Below are 20678 nucleotides of genomic sequence, written 5' to 3'. Positions count from 1 at the left end.
TTTTTTTTGGAAAAAGGGTGCATATTTGCAACATTGACTCTAGCCAGTAGCACGGTTCCCAATTGTCGCATCCCTCTGTTTCACCGAACCCACCAGAAATAAGGTCAACTCTGGGTATCGGGATTCTGGATGTGATAACACTGTTCAATATCTCACGATCACACAAGTTATTAACATCCAGCCCTTCTGTTCTTCAGGAATTGTCAACACAATTGCATCAGCACATTAAGTTCCAGCTGCTCAGAGTTATCATTCATTCCGATTGATTGTGAGGAATTAATTTTAATAGTTTGTAGAAAGACCCCAGGTTCGCAAAACATCAAGTGAAACTGTTTCTGTCTTTGGCCCTTACCTTTAGATGGCTAGATTGAAGTCACATGCAGGTGGGAGACTTAAGAGATTTCATAGTCCTTGCTAATCACTCTGTTAGCCTTTTACGAAATCCATCAACCACAACTACATCTTTTAGCAGTTTTTTTTAACCTTTTGGCAAGTAGGCAAAAAAGATTTGTTTCTTTTCTATCTGACCCTTATCACCTGCTGCCTTTAACACTTCTGTAACACTGACGAACATCAAGTTTTGTTCAGGGGGGATGCAGTTGGGCAAACTGAAAATCCACCGACATTCCAAATAATTGCCTTCATATTCTCTTATACTAGCTTTCATTTTTGCCCTTTCTAAAAATGTTTACATTGCATCTTACTGGAGAAAATACCTTACTCCATATTTTATATAGAATGGCAACTCTCGTTCATGACCTCAGGGCATTGTCTTTTTTAATTGTTTCATGAGATGTGAGCATCAGTGGCAGTGCCAGTGTTTGTTGTCCCCATCACTGATTGCCCTGGAAGTGGCGATGGTGTGCTGTTTTCTTGAACTACTGCAGGCCAATTGCTGTAGGTAAACCCATAATGCTGAGAGGGAGAGGGAGTACCAGTATTTTGACCCAGCAACACTGAAGGAAAAGTGATATCTTTTAAAGTCAGATGGTCTTGGGGGCCAACTTCCATGTACCAGCTACTCTTGTCCTCCAAGATGGTAGTGCTCAGCTGCGCATTCATTCGTAAATGATATATATTGTTTGTAAATCTCCCAGTTTGCTGGTAATGGTAGCTAAGAGATTGCAGATTGTGGTTGAATTCAGTGTGCTGTTGTGGATGTCCCAATTCTCATGGACGCTCAGTTTTGAGTTGCTAAATCTATTCCAGGCCTGTACCATTTAGCATGCTGGTAGTTCCATACATGTTAATGGAGGGAATCCCCAGTGTAAAGGTGGGCTTCATCTTCACAATGATTTTGCAGTGGTCACCCCTTTTAATACTGTGAAGGATGGATGCAACCGTGCAGAGGGTTTCCTCACCACCTGCCACAGATCCAATGTCCTTTAGGCATTGGCTAATTGAAAGCAAATGTAATTCATTATTTCTTAACGTCACACCCATTGCCACGATTTACAGAGTCAAGATAACATCATATCCAATCTGCCCTCATTCTATTATTAAAATAATAACGGATATAGATGAGGTGAATGGCAGGTACCTTTTCCCTAGGGTAGGGGAGTTCAAGATTAGGGGGGCATATTTTTAAGGTGAGAGGAGAAATACTTAAAAAAGACATGAGAAACTTTTACACAGAGGTGTTCATGTGGGTGCAAGTACAGTTATAGCATTTAAGACATTTAGATCAGTACATGAATTAAAAATGTTTGAAGAGATTTGGACCAAATGCAAGCAGGTGGGGCTAGTTTAGTTTGGGAACATGATCAACATGAATTAGTTGGACCGAAGGGCCTGTTTCCGTGCTGTGTGACTCTGTGACTCTATGTTAATGGACTAACGCTATCTGCAATTGCATTGTTAAAGGAGCCCGTCACAGGACTAAAACTCTTATGGTCAGTGTAATTTGTTCAGATTCATCATTATTCCATCTTCTGCCTCAGAATGTATTATTTTATAGACCCTGTCCATTTGCTTTGGCCAGTTTAGCACATAGTAAAATTTCCAGTAGCATAGAGTCATGGAGTCCTACAGCACAGAGACAGGTCCTCTGGGCTACACTGACATCTGTTAACTGTTCCTCAGTCAGTCCTGAGATTAATTTGTTCAGGAAACAAAAAAATGCTGGAGATCACAGCAGGTCAGGCAGCATCCATGGAGAGAGAGCAAGCTAACGTTTTGAATCGAGATAGCTCTGATGAAAAGCCATCTTGACTCAAAGCGTTAGCTTGCTCCCTCTCCATGGATACTGTCTGACCCGCTGTGATATCCAGCATTTGTTGTTTTAAGTACAGATTCCAGCACCTGCAGTAATTTTTTCCTGCCTTGATTTGTTCGGTGTTTTTGATTCAGCTTTTGCCTTTTACTATAATAGCCTCATGTGATGAGGGTGCTCATCTCCTAATTTTTCCTCCCTTTATTGCTTTTATCGCATTGCTGGCTGTGTCCATTATCTGAATGTTCCAAAGTATTTCAGTCCTTTGCATCAATGTGGAATGTACCAGTTGTTCAATGAAGGTGGTAAAGGGTAAACTGTTTTCTCAAGAATTCTTTTAAGGCAGCAGATACCTGATATAACAGGGTCTCCCTTTCTGAGAGCCGAAGATTAGTAAAGGGATAAGATGAGACCTCTTCTCATAATTCAGCAATTTAAATGCTAGTCATAATGCATTGGTCCCTGAATTAAATTGTGTCCATCTTTTATTAAATCTGTTCAACTCCAAAATATATTTGTCCGTGGAATGATTGTCTTTTTCTAAACTGTTGAATTATGATCTTGCAGCTTAGGTATTGAACAGATTGCCTTTCTTGTAGAGTTTATACCAGATTCTGGTTCGGAATCTGGGAACATTGGAGGATAATTATACTCTATTTATGCTTATGATGAACACTAGGATTTTAGTTTCTTGTTTTATTTAAATTCATCTCCAACCTTCACCATTAGGCAACCATTCTCTCCTTCCGTGCCCTATCCCTGAAAGTAAGTTGGTGAAGAATTGAATGCAGCTTGATGCAATGCAAAATGAAGCTATGTTACATGTTCCAGTTCACGTGAGGCAGTTAGCCCACCAGAAATAGTGTTAGTGACTGTGTGAGAGACCATTACAGTCTGCTGTGTAACATTTGAGGTAACATTACAATCCTTAACAAGAAATTGTCTGTGTCAGGCAATGATAAAGGCCTTAGGAAGCAGTGTCATTGCATATGTGAGATATCATTACAGTCTGTGTGCAACAGCATTAGAGTGCATGTAGGACAGCACTACAGTCCATGCAACACTACAGACATGCTTTACAGTCTGTGTGAGGCTGTTGCGTACACATGAGCCTTGTGGTACTCTGGTGGGAGAGGTTAAAATGTTGGAAAAGCTTCCAGAATACCCAATCTGTTTTCAATGAAATAGGAAAATGGAGCTGTTTCCTCTTGAAAGGATGGAGTTATAAATCTCCAGTTGCTCTCTGTTTTGTATTTAATAAGTTTACGTGCAAGTCCCTGCAACAGGTTAACTGGCTGTAAATTTGATGATTTGACAGGTTAATTTGATGGCTGGAATTTCTAGTATACACCAAACATTAGCAAAGATGTGTTGTTTAATGGTGTCACATCAATCCAGTGATTGCTGCAAGAGGGCTCCGGGTAATTCGGAGTGCTAAGTGTGCTGCTGCATTAACCAGCGGCTCTGAGTGCAGTTATCAAGTGGCCAGTTCTGTGGTTAACCCTTTATATGGCACATAGGTACCATTGCTGTGCAGATAGCGTGTCACTCTGGTGTAAAGAGCAGAACACCTTCCTAGATTGAAGCCAGAAGTACAGTGGTATTTCAGCTACCCATTCCCCTTAGTTGTTCATTCTTATGACTTCTACAAAGAATTATCGACTCCTTTTATGAAAGCTGTTATGGGTTGAGATTGCAATAGTTTGTTTGCTATACTTATTTAACAACACTATTATCACTGAATTAAACAACAGCTGGGTGGATTTTGACCTTTTTTTTTAGTCCAGCAATTCTGAATGTTCTTATATTCCCATTAATCTGTCAGTGTTTCTCTCCAGGTCCTTTGTACAGTGACACCTTTCTCCATATTAAAGGGACATCTTTTTTCAGCTCGCATCCGTTCATTAATGGTAAATTTATCCTCCTCTAGTTCATTCACTTTCCAAAGCATGGCAATAAGTTTATTCTGCTGACCTCATCAGAATGAGCCATGAACCTTTGGTCATCTCCTCAGGCCATGTTTCTAATCAAGGTGTCAACCCAGTTCACCTTTGCTACAGTCGTTCTGTGACCTCTATCACTCACAGCAGAGGTGCACAGATCTCCTGGGCGGAGGAATTCCCTCAGCTGTGCTTTGTCAGCTGATCATAAATAAACTTCATTTGACGTGAGGGATGGGTTCTGAGCTGGAAGACCAGTTTGATGCCTCCAGCTCCACTTGCTGAGCAATGAGATGAGCTGAAGTCCCGGAGGCAGAATAGCCCATTATTGCTGGCCCTGTGGGAATGTCTTTCTGGAGTCTGGGGGACCAGAAATGGACACATCACTCAAATTGCGACCAGAACAGAGGTTGATCATGACAAACCATCGAAATACAGCAGTTTGGTGGAAATCTTAAATCTTAACAGAAGACGCTTGGAAATACTCAGGAATACTTGGATGATTTGTTGCCCTTTGTTTGGTGATACAAGCCTCTGGTTTGTTGCCTGTTGTTCTTAAGATGTAGTTTATATTTAAGATTTCCATCACCTGTTGGTTTTGTTGATTTGCTGATGAGCGGGCTCCTAGTGCTCTTTCAAATTTACCCTTCCCAATTTCCCCACTGTTGTTGGAGTGACCACCTCACCCAACTGTGCCACTGGACTACATTTCATCTAGCGTGGTAAAGGATATGTACATGATTTGTCCAACGCATTCTGTGAATACTGAGCTGGATGCTTCAATTCCATTTGGCAATATAAATGAAATGGTACAATTGTAAAGTGGGCGCAGGAACAAAGAGATCCGGGAGTTCAAATCCACAAATCTTTCACAGAATGCCTGGGCAAATTGGAAAGGCTGTTTTACAAGTGTATGGGATGCTTGGATTCAGAAATAGGGGATTCTAGTACAAGAGCAGGGAAGTCAGTCTCAAAGTCCATAAATCACAGCTCGGGCTCACTGAAGTATTGTGTTCAATTCTGAGCTCTATACTTAAGAAAGCTGAAAGAGAGTGTGGAGCAGATTTACTGCGAAGGATGAGGGATTGCAGTGTCATGGAGTCTGGAGACTGTTCTGACAGCAGACAAAGTTAAGGAGAGGTTTAACAGAGCTGTTCAAAATATTGTATCTTTAAAGTGATGGGCATTGAAAAATTCAGCGCGACTCTCAATCACAGGTTAGAAATGTAAAATGTTGTAAAGCGTGGGCTGCAGCATCCCCGCACTGGCTTTGTTGTAAATGTATCAGCTTGTAATGGCAGCTATGGCTCAGTCTGTAGCACTCTCACCCCCGGCCTATCAACATCCAACTCTGAGTCCCACTGCAGGACTTGACTGAAAATCCAGGTTGACATTGTAGTGTGGAACTGAGGAATTACTGCAGCGTTGGAAGTCTTTCAGATGAGATGGCAGGACTGACATATGAGGAGAGATTGAGTCAATTAGCACAATATTGGCTGGAGCTGAGAGGAATGAGGGGAAATCTCACAGAAACCTATAACAGGACTAGACAGGGCCAAGGCAAGAAGAATATTTCCAATACTTTGGGGACTCCAGAGCCAGGAGTCAGAGTCTAAGGATACAGAGTAAGTACCATTTACATCTGAGATGAGGAGAAATGTCTTCATCCAGAGATAAAAATCACCCAACACCAGGTTATGATCCAACAGGTATATTTGAAAGTACAAGCTTTCAGAGCGCAGCTCCTTCGTCAGCTAGTGGTTAGTCTGTGCAATTCAATGCCACAGCAAACAGTCAAAGCTGACAGGCAGGAGGCGAGAAGAACACGAGGCCAGGCAGCATCAGGACTGAAGAAGGGTTACACCCGAGATGTTGACTTCTCCCCTTCCTGATGCTGCCTGGCCTCCTGTGCTCTTCCAGCCTCCTGCCTGTCTACTTTGGATTCCAGCATCTGCAGATTTATTTTTGTCTCACAGAAACCAGTCAAGACAAGTAAACAGTCAAGGCAAAACATCGTATCATTAAATACGTGAGGCGAAAGTGATCAAAGGAGATGGGGGGGAAAAGCAAGTAAAGTTGGACAATCAGCCACCATCCTAATGAATGGAAGAGCAGGGTTGAAGGGCCAAATGACCTATTCCTGCTCCTCATTTCCATGTTTCTTACATTGGCTCGAAAACATGTGGAGTCTTGTGCACCGTGCTGCCCTAAATTGAGTCAGGGTGACGAACCCACTTACAGCAAACACCCTGGTTGTTTTTTATTTTGATGAGCCGTGTATAGTGATTGGGTTGCTTAGCTCCTGACATTGCGTACTGGTGAATTCTTAAACCTCAGCTGGGCATAGACCTGGGCAGCCGGACTGGACCTTGGCACACCCTTTCAGCTCATTGGCATTATAAAATGGGTTATTGTGCTACATTTCCCCTCCCCTGCTAGCGGGTGCCTCGATTCCAGTCTAATCACCGAGAATGGAGATGTCATGCCTCAGATGAGGATTTATGTATTTCTCACTTCTAATCTTCTCGTTGGTTTTCTTACTTTGGTCTGGAAGGGAACTAATGAGTAAATTAAATGCTTCAACTCTCAGAAGACTATTAACAATCCAATGTAAAGTAGACACAGTTCATCTCAATCTATTTGAGTCACTCTCAAGGCATGGGGTAAATTGTCCTTGTGCTTTAAGTGCTGTTTGAAATTTCTGCTGCAAGAACATTAAAAAAATTATTATCAAATGGGTGAGAGATTACAGAGCTCTGAGATACAAGAGCATCTGGATATCTTAATCCATGAATCCCAAAAGTTTAGTACAGTGATATAGTAAGTAATCATGAAAGCTAATAGAATGTCATAATTTAGCGTAAATATTATCATGTGAGGTATTGAATACAAATGCAGGGAGGTAATACCTCAGTTACACAGAGCATTTGCAAGACCACATCTGGACTACTGCATATAGTACTGGTAACCTTATTTCAGTAATAACGCAAATGCATCAGAGGTAATTAAGAGAAGGTTTAGTAAACCTTCTGTTAATTACCTGGGGCACCACAGTGGCTCAGTGGTTAGCACTGCTGCCTCACAGCACCAGGGACCCAGGTTCAATTCCCATCTTGGGCAACTGTCTGTTTGGAGTTTGCACATTCTCCCCATGTCTGTGTGGGTTTCCTCCGGGTGCTCCGGTTTCCTCCCACAGTCCAATGATGTGCAGGTTAGGTGAATTGGCCATGTTACATAGCCCGTAGTGTTAGGTGCATTAGTCAGGGATAAATGTAAGGGAATGGGTCTGGGTGGGTTGCTCTTCAGAGGGTCATGTGGACCTGTTGAGCCGAAGGGCCTGTTTCCACACTGTAAGGAATCAAATCAATCTCAATCTAAATTAATACCTGGGATCATTACCTCCTATTTCTGCCACCACCAGACACACATTCCCCTCCCCTCCCCTCCCTTATCAGCCTTCCGCAAGGGCCTTTCGCTCTGGGACACCCAGGTCCACTCTTCCTTCACTTACAACATTCCTCCCCCTGGCCCCATGACACCTTCCCCTGCAAGTGCAGAAGGTGCAACATCTGCCCGTTTACCTCCTTCCTCCCTCAGTATCTAAGGGTCGAATCACACCTCTCAGGTGAAGCAGCACTTTACCCGCACATCACTCAATCTAGTCCAATGCATTCGCTGCTAACAATGTGGTCTCCCCTACATTGGGGAGACGAGGCATGGACTGGGTGACAGTTTCATAGAAAACCTATGCACTGTCCATAAAAAGACTCTTGAGATTCCAATTGCCTGCCACCTCAACATAGTACCCTGGCCAACATCTGTGTCTCAGGCTTGCTGCAGTGCTCCAGCGAAGCTCAGCACAAACTGGAAGAACAACTCCTCATTTTCTGCTCAGAGATCCTGCAGCCTTCCAACCTCAAAATCAGGTACAATAATGCTAGGGCTTGAGCTCTCCCATGTGTTATGGACCAGATCAGACCCCCACAAAATATTTTAAGAAGGTACCCTAGACCCTAACCTTTTCTTATTTCAAGGGAGATGTGAAGTGCATGTTCCAGATGTGATGAGGCTGATCAAACTATTAGATGTTAAGCACAATACAATTTATTTAAACACTGTAGTTATAATACAAACCAAAGAAAGAGGAATTTAGAATAACGTAACTATTGGAAAACTTAACCGAATAATAGATAAAGTACCTATTAGTTACTAACTGCTCCAATATAGTACGTCCAATAAACATACCCCTTGGCAAAAAAGTAAATTCAGATGCAGATGCTTACATGCAGTTCTCCAATCCAAGAGGAAATAACATTGAGAGATTTCAGGGACCGTAGCAGCTAGGAATCACTTCCTGAAGCTTCCAATGCTTCTGGGACCCCAACCACCTTCTAACCTGCTACAGCTAAACAAAAACTAGAAACCCTGAACGTGAGAACTGGCCACTCCCCTTCCATTATTACAGCTGTTTTTAAAAAAAAACCTAAAGGCCTCATAAATTGTTGACTTAGGCCATCTCCAGTAGCCAGTTTTGCACCCCTGTCTTTCCAACCTCTCTTCAAAAAAAAACCAGGACAAAATAACCTTTTTAAAGTGACAGTATTGTCACACATGTTCTCCCCCAACCCCATACACCAGGCCTTGTTATCACATAGTCTGCTATTACACACAATACATTGTTAGCCACTAACAGTCCCCCATTATTAGCTATTCATTCTCCTAGTTGGATCATTACCCACTCCTTTGACTGTCCAACTGTTCTTCTCTCTCTTTGGGCTCTATCCCCCGCTATCACTTACTCTTTACCCCTTCCCCACCCCAATCTATCTTCTGCACAGAAACTGGCATTTTCCTAGCTACTAACCATTCTGAGGACAGGCACCGGACCTAAAATGTCAATTCTGATATTTCTCTCCATAGATGCTATCAGACCTGCTGAACTTTTCCATCAATTTCTGTTTTTGTTGCTGGGGTGGACGGTTTGGTCTTATGAAGATGGGTTGAACACGCTGGGCTAATATCTGCTGGGGTTCTGAGCAAGAGGCGACCCGACTGAAAGATAAAACATATAAACTCCTGAGCATTGACGCCTTGACAAGATAGATGTGTGGGGTCACTGTTTAAGAATCAGACGTTGCCCAATGAAAATTGAGTTGAGGTTAATTAAATATAGGTCGTTGGAACTCTCAGCCTGAAAATGTATTGGAAGTAGAGTCGTTGAATAATTATAAGGCAAAGGCAGTTGAATCGTTGTTAAGCAAGGAGGAGAAAAGACATTGGAGTAGGTGGGAATGTGGATTTGAAGTCACAATATGATCAGCCATGATTGTATTGAATGGGGTACAGGCTCGAAGGGCGGAATGGCCTACTCCTGATCTGTATTTAAGGCATGGAGCAGGAATTGAAAAAGTCAGTGGGGTTTGCTAGATGGAAGTACATTGTTAGGTCATATCATGGAGTCATAGAGATGTACAGCATAGAAACAGACCCTTCGGTCCAACCAGTCCATGCCGACCAGATATCCTAACCCAATCTAGTGCCACCTGCCAGCACCCGGCCCATATCCCTCCAAACCCTTCCTATTCATATACCCATCCAAATGCTTCTTAAATGTTGCAATTGTACCAGCCTCCACCACTTCCTCTGGCAGCTCATTCCATACACGTACCACCCTCTATTTGAAAACGTTGCCCCTTAGGTCTCTTTTATATCTTTCCCCTCTCACCCTAAACCTATGCTCTCTTGTTCTGGACTCCCCTACCCCAAGGAAAAGACTTTGCCTATTTACCCTATCCATGCCCCTCATAATTTTGTAAACCTCTATGAGGTCACCCCTCAGCCAACAACGCTCCAGGGAAAACAGCTCCAGCCTGTTCAGCCTCTCCCTGTAGCTCAAATCCTCCAACCCTGGCATCATTCTTGTAAATCTTTTCTGAACCCTTTCAAGTTTCACAACTTCTTTCCGATAGGAAGGAGACCAGAATTGCACGCAATATTCCAACAGTGGCCTAACCAATGTCCTGTACAGCTGCAACATGACCTCCCAACTCCTGTACTCAATACTCTGACCAATAAAGGAAAGCATATCAAACGCCTTCTTCACTATCCTATCTACCTGTGACTCCACTTTCAAAGAGCTATGAACCTGCACTCCAAGGTCTCTTTGTTCAGCAACACTCCCAAGGACCTTGCCATTAAGTATATAAGTCCTGCTAAGATTTGTGAGGAAGATCTCATATGAATTCAGCTGTATCTGACCTGAGAAATGGTTGATGCTTTACAGATGGTATCAAGTGCCTCATTGTGGTATTCAGAGAAAGGTAAAAGCAGGAGGAGGGACTACAATTTTCATTGATGCAGGATAGCCCCTTGTTCCCTATAATGGGTGACTGGACCCCGGTAATGCGAGAGACTTTTTCAGTCTGCTTTCCATGCATAGATTTCAGTGACTCACAGAGAGTTATCATAGCACACAATCCTGGGATATTTGTATGTTTATTAAAAGTCAGCCTGTTTGGATATCTTATGAAACATAAGGAGCAGATAGGACCCAAACTGGGCTCTCCTAGAGCGGAGGTATGGACACTACCACTGCACCACAAGAACCTTAGGATTATTATATTTCAGTACCATATATTCATCTTCATAGAATGCCTACAGTGTGAAAACAGGCCCTTCGGCCCAACAAGTCCACACTGACCCTCCAAACAGTAACCCACCCAGACCCATTCACCCACCCTATTACTCCACATTTTACCCTGACTAATGCACCTAACCTACACATGCATAAACACTATGGACAACTTAGCATGGCTAATTCACCCTAACCTGCACATCTTTGGATTGTGGGAGGAAGCCCACGTAGACACGGGGAGAATGTGCAAACTCCACACAGACAGTTGTCCGAGGCAGGAATTGAACCCAGGTCCCTGGCACTATGAGGCAGCAGTCCTAACCACTGAATCACCCTCTAATAAATAACCAGGCGCCATCCTCAATCACAAAACATCACAGCTGTTACTGAACATACATGCTTATCGGGATAAGCAGTAGCATTGCTGAGCAACCATGGTTGTGCTAGCTCTGAAATAATTCAGTGTGAAGTGGGGATGATCCTCGAAGTGGATAGGTGCAATGCATTTAGAGACCGTCTCTTCCCAGGCTAAGAGACTGGTTACCACATCCTTCCGGGTGCGCTTCCACTGCAACTTGGCAAGAACCAGACTTGGGAATCTGAATCTGGTAGAAATCAGAAATAAAATCCGAAAAGTGCCCAGCAGGCTTGGTAGCAACTGTGGAGAGAGACAAAGAATCAGAATTAATGTTTCAGGTCTGTTTTCAGTAAGTTTGGTCAGTTAGCACAATCCAAGTCCTTAACCTAGAGAAGGACTTGTGTGGGTGTGTCACATCGCTCCACAAGTCTGAGTGATTGTACAGAGGCAGTAATAACAGGGAGAGCTGTGGAGATGGGCAGCTGGTCACAGGGTAACATTTCCCTATCCTCTCGTTCACAGGTCAGCAAGTCCTTGGACTGGTCGAGAACCAGAGTGATTGGTACCTTGGGAACTTGTGGAAGAATCACAGACCTTGGCCAGCGCTCAGTCGAGGATACAACACTGGTAAGTAATTGAGTGGACTCACAAAGGCCAGGCTTTTGCTTCCAGGCCTATTCTGTCTCAACTGCCACTTTCCCGATCTGTATCTTGTCGAAGCTAATTGGAACTGTGACATCTTGCCTATATGGCTGAACCGTTTCTTTAACACAAATCCCAAATTTAGTTCAATGTTCAGGCTGTGCTAATTATAGAGCAGATCAATATTAGACTTTATAATTGCAATCCTAGTTTCTTTTTTAACAGTTTAATAGTTAGGTTAAATGTGAGGAGGTGGCTTGATGAGTAGCACAGAGTTCAGGGTTGCAATCCATCCCTTCCTAGGTATCTACAAGGCCACATTTACTCCATTCCCCTCTGCTTCTGACATTGCTTTCATAATACAGTCCAAGGATGTGCAGGTTAGGTGAATTGGCCATGCTAAGTTGCCCATAGTGTGCAGGTTAGGTGAATTGGCCATGCTAAGTTGCCCATAGTGTGCAGGTTAGGTGAATTGGCCATGCTAAGTTGCCCATAGTGTGCAGGTTAGGTGAATTGGCCATGCTAAGTTGCCCATAGTGTGCAGGTTAGGTGAATTGGCCATGCTAAATTGCCCGTAGTGTCGAGAAATCCCTAAATTAAGTGGATTAGCCATGGGAAATTCAGGGTTACTGGGATTGGGTGAGTTGCTTTTTGGACAGTCAGTGTGGACTTATTGGGCCGAATGGCCTGTTTCCACACTCTAGGGATTCTATGATTCTAAGTGGAGATACCCTTCTCTCCTTTTTGACACATGTCCCTAAAACTCCAGAGCAGGAAAGGTTTTAACAGTCTTGATTTCCCCGTACAGGGAACAATGAACATTTCCTCAGGGGATGATATTTACCTGCCTGTGTAAAACCAGGATTTCAGAATGAGGCAATCACATCAGGGAAAAAGGGAAATGCTGATTTCTTTCCAGTCCCAGATGGCATTAGAAAGCTTCTGAAAATCATTATAAAGACTTGCATTTATGTAGCAACTTGCACGTCCCCAGCATATTTCAAGATTCACTCCACAGCCAACTAAGTAGTTTTAAAAATGCAAGCCCTTGTTGTAAGATAGGAAACCTGGCTGCCGATTTGAACACAGCAAGTTCCCACAGGTAGCAATATGACAAACGAGTGGGTCATCTGTTTTACTGATGTTATTGAGTGTAGAATACTATCTATAATAGAGGGAAGGGCACCTCTTGCTCCTCCTTGCAATGAGCTGTGATCTTCTGTGTCCACTGACAAAGCAAATAGAGTATAAATTTAATGGCTCATCTTCATGGTGGTGTGTGGGTGTAAACTCAAAAAACTTCCAACTTCCAGGTTAAATTTATGCAAATATCAAGAGAAAGAATAAACAAAGAGATTTTTTGATCTTGAATTGATGAGCAGGGCACATTTTTTTTAAGCTTTCCCTCATGATTGTATTCATCAGGGTTTTTCACAAAAATACTTGGCACTTGACTATATTGCCCAATATAGAACATAGACATAGACATAGAACAATACAGCACAGAACAGGCCCTTCGGCCCACGATGTTGTGCCGAACATTTGTCCTACCTTAAGCACCTATCCATGTACCTATCCCACTGCCGCTTAAAGGTCACCAATGATTCTGACTCTGCCACTCCCACAGGCAGCGCATTCCATGCCCCCACCACTCTCTGGGTAAAGAACCTACCCCTGACATCCCCCCTATACTTTCCACCCTTCACCTTAAATTTATGTCCCCTTGTAACACTCTGTTGTACCCGGGGAAAAAGTCTCTGACTGTCTACTCTGTCTATTCCCCTGATCATCTTATAAACCTCTATCAAGTTACCCCTCATCCTTCGCCGTTCCAATGAGAAAAGGCCTAGCACTCTCAACCTATCCTCGTACGACCTATTCTCCATTCCAGGCAACATCCTGGTAAATCTCCTCTGCACCCTCTCCAAAGCTTCCACATCTTTCCTAAAGTGAGGCGACCAGAACTGCACATAGTACTCCAAATGTGGCCTTACCAAGGTCCTGTACAGCTGCAACATCACCTCACGACTCTTGAATTCAATCCCTCTGCTAATGAACGCTAATACACCATAGGCCTTCTTACAAGCTCTATCCACCTGAGTGGCAACTTTCAAAGATCTATGAACATAGACTTCAAGATCCCTCTGTTCCTCCACCTTACTAAGAACCCTATCGTTAAGATAGAGTAGACAGTCAGAAACTTTTTCCCCGGGTACAACAGAATGTTACAAGGGGACATAAATTTAAGGTGGAAGGTATAGGAGGGATGCAAGGGGTAGGTTTTTTACCCAGAGAGTGGTGGGGGCATGGAATGCGCTGCCTGTGGGAGTGGCAGAGTCAGAATCATTGGCGACCTTTAAGCGGCAATTGGATAGGTACATGGATGGATGCTTAAGCTAGGACAAATGTTCGGCACAACATCGTGGGCCAAAGGGCCTGTTCTGTGCTGTATTGTTCTATGTTAACCCTGTATTCTGCATTCTTATTTGTCCTTCCAAAATGGACAGCCTCACACTTGGCAGGGTTGAACTCCATCTGCCACTCCTCAGCCCAGCTCTGCATCATATCTGAGTCCCTTTGCATCCAACAACAGCCCTCCTCACTATCCACAACTCCACCAATCTTCGTATCGTCTGCAAATTTACTGACCCACCCTTCAACTCCCTCTTCCAAGTCATTAATAAAAATTACAAACAGCAGAGGACCCAGAACTGATCCCTGCGGAACTCCACTTTTAACTGGGCTCCAGATTGAATATTTACTATCTACCACCACTCTCTGACTTCGACCAGTTAGCCAGTTCTCTATCTAATTGGCCAAATTTCCCACTATCCCATGCCTCCTGACTTTCCGCATAAGCCTACCATGGGGAACCTTATCAAATGCCTTACTAAAATCCATGTACACTACATCCACTGCTCTACCCTCATCCACATGCTTGGTCACCTCCTCAAAGAATTCAATAAGACTTGTAAGGCAAGACCTACCCCTCACAAATCCGTGCTGGCTGTCCCTAATCAAGCAATGTCTTTCCAGATACTCATAAATCCTATCCCTCAGTACCCTTTCCATTACTTTGCCTACCACTGCAGTAAGACTAACTGGCCTGTAAATCCCAGGGTTATCCCTATTCCCTTTTTTGAACAGGGGCACAACATTCGCCACTCTCCAGTCCCCTGGTACCACCCCTGTTGACAGTGAAGACGAAAAGATCATTGCCAACGGCTCTGCAATTTCCTCTCTTGCTTCCCACATAATCCTAGGATATATCCCGTCAAGCCCGGGGGACTTGTCTATCCTCAGGTTTTTCAAAATGCCCAACACATCTTCCTTCCTAACAAGTATCTCCTCTAGCTTACCAGTCTGTTTCATACTCTCCTCCTCAACAATACGGTCCCTCTCGTTTGTAAATACTGAAGAAAAGTACTCATTCAAGACCTCTCCTATCTCTTCTGACTCAATACACAGTCTCAGACTACTGTCCTTGATCGGACCTACCCTCGTTCTCGTCATTCTCATGTTTCTCACATACGCATAAAAGGCCTTGGGGTTATCCTTGATCCTACCCGCCAAAGATTTTTCATGCCCTCTCTTAGCTCTCCTAATCCCTGGCTATCCTGTATCCCTCCAACGCTCTGTCTGAACCTTGTTTCCTCAGCCTTATGTAAGCCTCCTCCTTTCTCTTTACAAGACATTCAACCTCCCTCGTCAACCAAGGTTCCCTCACATGACCATCTCTTTCCTGCCTGATGGGTACATACATATCAAGGACACGTCGTATCTGTTCCTTGAAAAGTTCCACATTTCCTCGACATCCTTCCCTGACAGCCTATGCTCCCAACTTATGCTCCTCAGATCCTGTCTTGCAGCATCGTATTAACCCTTCCCCCAATTGTAAAACCTACCCTGTTGCACGCACCTATCTCTCTCCATAACCAAGGTGAAAGTCACAGAATTGTGGTCACCATCACCAAAATGCTCACCCACTAACAAACCCATCACTTGTCCCGGTTCGTTACCAAGTACCAAATCCAAATGGCCTCCCCTCTGGTCGGACAATCTACATACTGAGTTAGAAAAGCTTCCTGGACACACTGCACAAACACCGCCCCATCCAATCTACTTGATCTAAAGAGCTTCCAATCAATATTTAGGAAGTTGAAATCACCCATAACCACTACCCTGTGGCTTCTGCACCTTTCCAAAATCTGTTTCCCAATCTGTTTCTCCACATCTCTGCTGCTATTGGGGGGCCTGTAGTAAACACCCAACAAGGTGACTGCACCTTTCCTATTTCTGACTTCAGCCCATACTACCTCCAAAGGCAGATCCCCCTCGAACTGCCTTTCTGCAGCCATTATACCATTTCTAATTAGTAACGCCACACCCCCTCCTTTTTTACCACCTCCCTAATCTTACTGAAACATCTGTAACCAGGAACCTCCAACAACCATTCCTGTCCCTCTTCTATCCATGTTTCCGTGATGGCCACAACATCGTAGTCCCAAGTACCGATCCACGCCTTAAGTTAACCCACCTTATTTCTGATACTCCTTGCATTGAAGTATACACACTTGAACCCATCTCTGTGTCCGCAAGTATTCCCTGTCAGTGCTACCTTCTCCACAGCCTCCCTACATTCTTGGACATCCTGAAAAACATCTGAGGTGTTGATGGGCGATGAAATGTCAAGAAAGGACTGGGGATTCTCTCAGAAATAGCCACAGCCAAAGGAGGAGGTGACAAAGGACAGATAGGAATTATGGGAGCAGGCCATTCAGAAGGCTGTACAATACGGGAGGACATCTTGGAATTAATGGCTGAATTTGAGAGTATGAGTAAAGATGGAGCTATCATACATTGGGGGACACCATTCTTGTGGGAGTCAATGAGGATGGAATCAGGGAGGGAAAAGACAAGCTTTGGACAAGTTGCATTTTATGAAGCAAAGAGAATGACACCTTGGGAAAATTAGTTGTTGGAATAGCAGTATCTGGAGAAGGGGTTTTAACTCAGAAGGATTACAGTAAATTATACTGATTCACACTAAACCCCTCCCTTCCACACCAAACCACCAAACAAGGCCAAACTTTGCACTCTCCCCAAATACCCTCTGCACCCACTTCAAATACCACACCTCACATTAAACACATACACATGCACACACCCTCTCTCGCTCACACACACACACACGCAGAGACACACACCAACTCTCTCTGTCTCTGACACACACACACATACAGTGCATCCACATTATATATATTCACACCAATCTATCTACTTTTACACCAAATCGCACTCATTCATCCCAAAGCACCCACACACCCTAGCTAACATCAACATCAACCATGCCCATGCCAACCAGGCCACATTGATATGCATCAAACATCAGGCAGGTGTATCCAAATCTTATGTGCGGTGAAATCCTCTGCAATGTTGCTGTTGTATGTTTTCAGCGTGGGTTTCCTCCCACAGTCCCAAGATGTGCAGGTTAGGTGGTTTGGTCATGTTAATTTGATCGTCGAGTCCATGGATGTGAAAGCTAGGTGGGTTAGCCATGGGAAAGGGGAGGGTAGGGGAATGGGCCTGGATGCGATGGTCTTCGGTGGATCGGGGACCCGATAGGCCAAATGGTCTGCTTCCATGCTGTAGAGTTCTATGATTCTCTGAATATTAAGTAGTGTGAGAGCAGTTTGCTCCACAGATCAAATGGATTGGTTGAAGTGACAGTTAGAGGCAATAAAGAATTTATAAGAGCAATGGGGTGGGATGGATGGCAGTTATAGGAAGGGAGAAATGTCATAGATACAATCACATAGATGGGTTAACTCTAGGAAAGGTAAGAGAGGTAGGTAGGTAGGTAGTGCAGGAGTCTTCTCTGGTTATCCCCATTTCAAACAAGTATACTGTTTTGGAAAATGTAGGCGGTGATGGATTCTTAGGGGAATGTAGCACGAACAGCCAAGTTTCTGATATTGAGACTGGCTCTAATGCAATGAGGGGTACATTGGGTTCCAAGAGATTGATTGTGTTAGTCCAAGGCACAGACAGATGTTTCTGTAGCCAGCAGAGAAAAATCAGAACGGTGTGTTGTTTCCCTGGTGCCAGGATCAAGGATGTCTCAGAGAGGGTGCAGAATGTTCTCACGGGGGAGAGGGGCCAGCAGGAGGTCGTTGTACACACTGGAATCAATGAATTAGGGAAAAGAATAAGATTCTGAAGGGAGAATATAGGCAGGAATTTAAAAAGGAGGTCCTCAAGGGTAGTAATATCTGGTGTACTCCCAGTGCTACGAGCTAGTGAGGGCAGGAATAAGAGGATAGAGCAGATGAATGCATGGGTGAGGAGCTGGTGTATGGGAGAAGGACTCACATTTTTGGATCACTCAAATCTCTTCTGGGGTAGAAGTGACCTGTACAAGGACTGCTTGCACCTGTATTTCACCTGCTCAGGAGGATTTAAAATAGTAAGGTGGGGGTGTGGATCCCAAGGGGTTAGTGAGGAAAGAGATCAATCTGAGACTGGTATAGTTCTGAAAAGGGGCAAGTCAAACAGAACAGACAGGAACAAAGCAGAGATCAAGGTACGACTGATGAATTAAACTGCATTTAGTTCAATGCAAAAGGCCTAACAAGAAATGCAGATGAACTCAGGGCATGGTTAGGAACATGGGACTGGGATATCATAGCAATTACAGAAACATGGCTCAGGGATGGACAGGACTGGCGGCTTAATGTTCCAGGATACAAATGCTACAGGAAGGATAGAAAGGAGGGGGAGAGAGGAGGGGGAGTAGTGTTTCTGATAAGGGATAGCATTACAGCTGTACTTAGGGAGGATATTCCTGAAAATGCATCCAGGAAGTTATTTGGGTGGAACTGAGAAATAAGAAGGGGATGATCACCTTGTTGGGATTGTATCATAGACCCCCTAATAGTCAGAGGGAAATTGAGAAACAAATTTGTAAGAAGATCTCAGTTATCTGAAAGAATAATAGGATGGTTATGGTAGGGGATTTTAACTTTCCAAACATAGACTAGTGTGAATGGTTTAGATGGAGAGAAATTTGTTAAGTGTGTACAAGACAATTTTCTGATTCAGTATATGGATGTACCTACTAGAGAAGGTGCAAAACGTGACCTCCTCTTGGGAAATAAGGCAGGGCAGGTGACTGAGGTGTCAGTGGGGGAGCACTTTGGGGCCAGTGACCGTAATTCTATTAGATTTAAAATAGTGATGGAAAAGTTGAAGTTCTAAATTGGATAAAGGCCAATTTTGACGGTATAAGGCAAGAACTTTCAAAAGCTGATTGGGGGCAGATGTTCGCAGGTAAAGGGCCGGCTGGAAAATGGGAAGCCTTCAGAAATACAGCACGGCTCAATGGTTAGCACTGCAGCCTCACAACGCCAGGGACCTGGGTTCGATTCCAGCCTTGGGCAATTATCTGTGTGGAGTTTGCACATTCTCCCTGTGTCTGCATGGGTTTCCTTCGGATGTTCCGGTTTCCTCTCACAATCCAAAGATGTACAGGTTGGGTGGATTGGTCATGCTAACTTGCCTGTAGTGTTAGGTGCATTAGTCAGGAGTAATGTAGAGAAATAAAGGAATGGGTCTGGGTGGGTTACTCTTCGGAGGGTGGGTGGACTTGCTGGGCCGAAGGGCCTGTTTTCGCACAGTAGGGATTCTAAGTAAATGAGATAATGAGAGTCCAGTGACCGTACGTTCCTATTAGGGTGAAAGGCAAGGCTGGTGATGCAGGGAATGCTGGTTGACGAAAGAAATTGAGGGTTTGGTTAGGAAAAAGAAGGAAGCATATGTAAGGCATAGACAGGATAGATCGAGTGAATCCTTAGAAGAGTATAAAGGCAGTAGGTGTATAATTAAGAGGGACATCAAGAGGGCAAAAAGGGGACATGAGATAGCTTTGGCAAATAGAGTTAAGGAGAATCCAAAGGGTTTTTACAAGAACATTAAGGGCAAAAGGGTAACTAGGGAGAGAATAGGGCCACTCAAAGATTTATGTGGAGCCGTAGGAGATGGGAGAGATACTAAACAAGTATTTTGTATCGGTGTTTACTGTGGAAAAGGACATGAAAGATATAGAATGTGGGCAAAAAGATGGTGACATCTTGAAAATGTCCATATTACAGAGGAGGAAGTGCTGATGTCTTGAAACACATAAAAGTGGATAAATCCCCAGGACCTGATCAGGTGTACCCTGGAACTCTGTGGGAAGCTAGAGAAGTGATTGCTGGGCCCCTTGCTGAGATATTTGTCTCATCGATAGTCACAGGTGAGGTGCCGGAAGACTGGAGGTTGGTAAACGTGGTGCCACTGTTTAAGAAGGGTGGTAAGGACAAACCAGGGAACTATAGACCAGTGAGCCTGATGTCGGTGGTGGACAAGTTGTTGGAGGGAATCCTGAGGGACAGGATGTACATGTATTTGGAAAGGCAAGAACTGATAAGGGATGGTCGACATGGCTTTGTGCGTGGGAAATTATGTCTCACAAACTCGATTCATTTTTTGAAGAAGTAACAAAGAGGATTGATGAGGGCAGAGCGGTGGACATGATCTATATGGACTTCAGTAAGGCATCCAACAAGGTTCCCCATGGGAGACTGGTTAACAAGGTTAGATCTCACGGAATACAGAGGTAACTAGCCATTTGGATACAGAACTGGCTCAAAGGTAGAAGACAGAGGGTGGTGGTGGAGGGTTGTTTTTCAGACTGGAGGCCTGTGACCAGTGGAGTGCCACAAGGATCGGTGCTGGGTCCACTACTTTTTGTCATTTACATAAATGATTGGGATGCGAGCATAAGAGGTACAGTTAGTAAGTTTGCAGATGACACCAAAATTGGAGGTGTAGTAGACAGTGAAGAAGGTTACC

The 20678-nt window shown here is 43.9% G+C and overlaps 1 protein-coding gene across 5 annotated transcripts in view; it reads left to right on the top strand.

The window, feature by feature from the left end:
• Positions 1-20678, top strand: part of LOC122559472 (xylosyl- and glucuronyltransferase LARGE1) — a 513835-nt gene that overhangs the window by 360259 nt on the left and 132898 nt on the right. For all 5 annotated transcript variants that reach the window (XM_087997513.1, XM_087997515.1, XM_087997511.1 and 2 more), the window contains one exon: positions 11667-11771. In XM_087997513.1, coding sequence (XP_087853639.1) covers positions 11667-11771 — 105 coding nt within the window. The remainder of the gene's footprint in view (positions 1-11666; positions 11772-20678) is intronic.

Source organism: Chiloscyllium plagiosum, unplaced genomic scaffold, assembly GCF_037043375.1.
Source record: "Chiloscyllium plagiosum isolate Xiang-an unplaced genomic scaffold, Cpla_swu_hap1 HiC_scaffold_19, whole genome shotgun sequence".
NCBI classification, from domain to species: domain Eukaryota; kingdom Metazoa; phylum Chordata; class Chondrichthyes; order Orectolobiformes; family Hemiscylliidae; genus Chiloscyllium; species Chiloscyllium plagiosum.
Note: the sequence above shows the minus strand (reverse complement) of the source record. Positions and strands in the feature narration are given on the sequence as shown.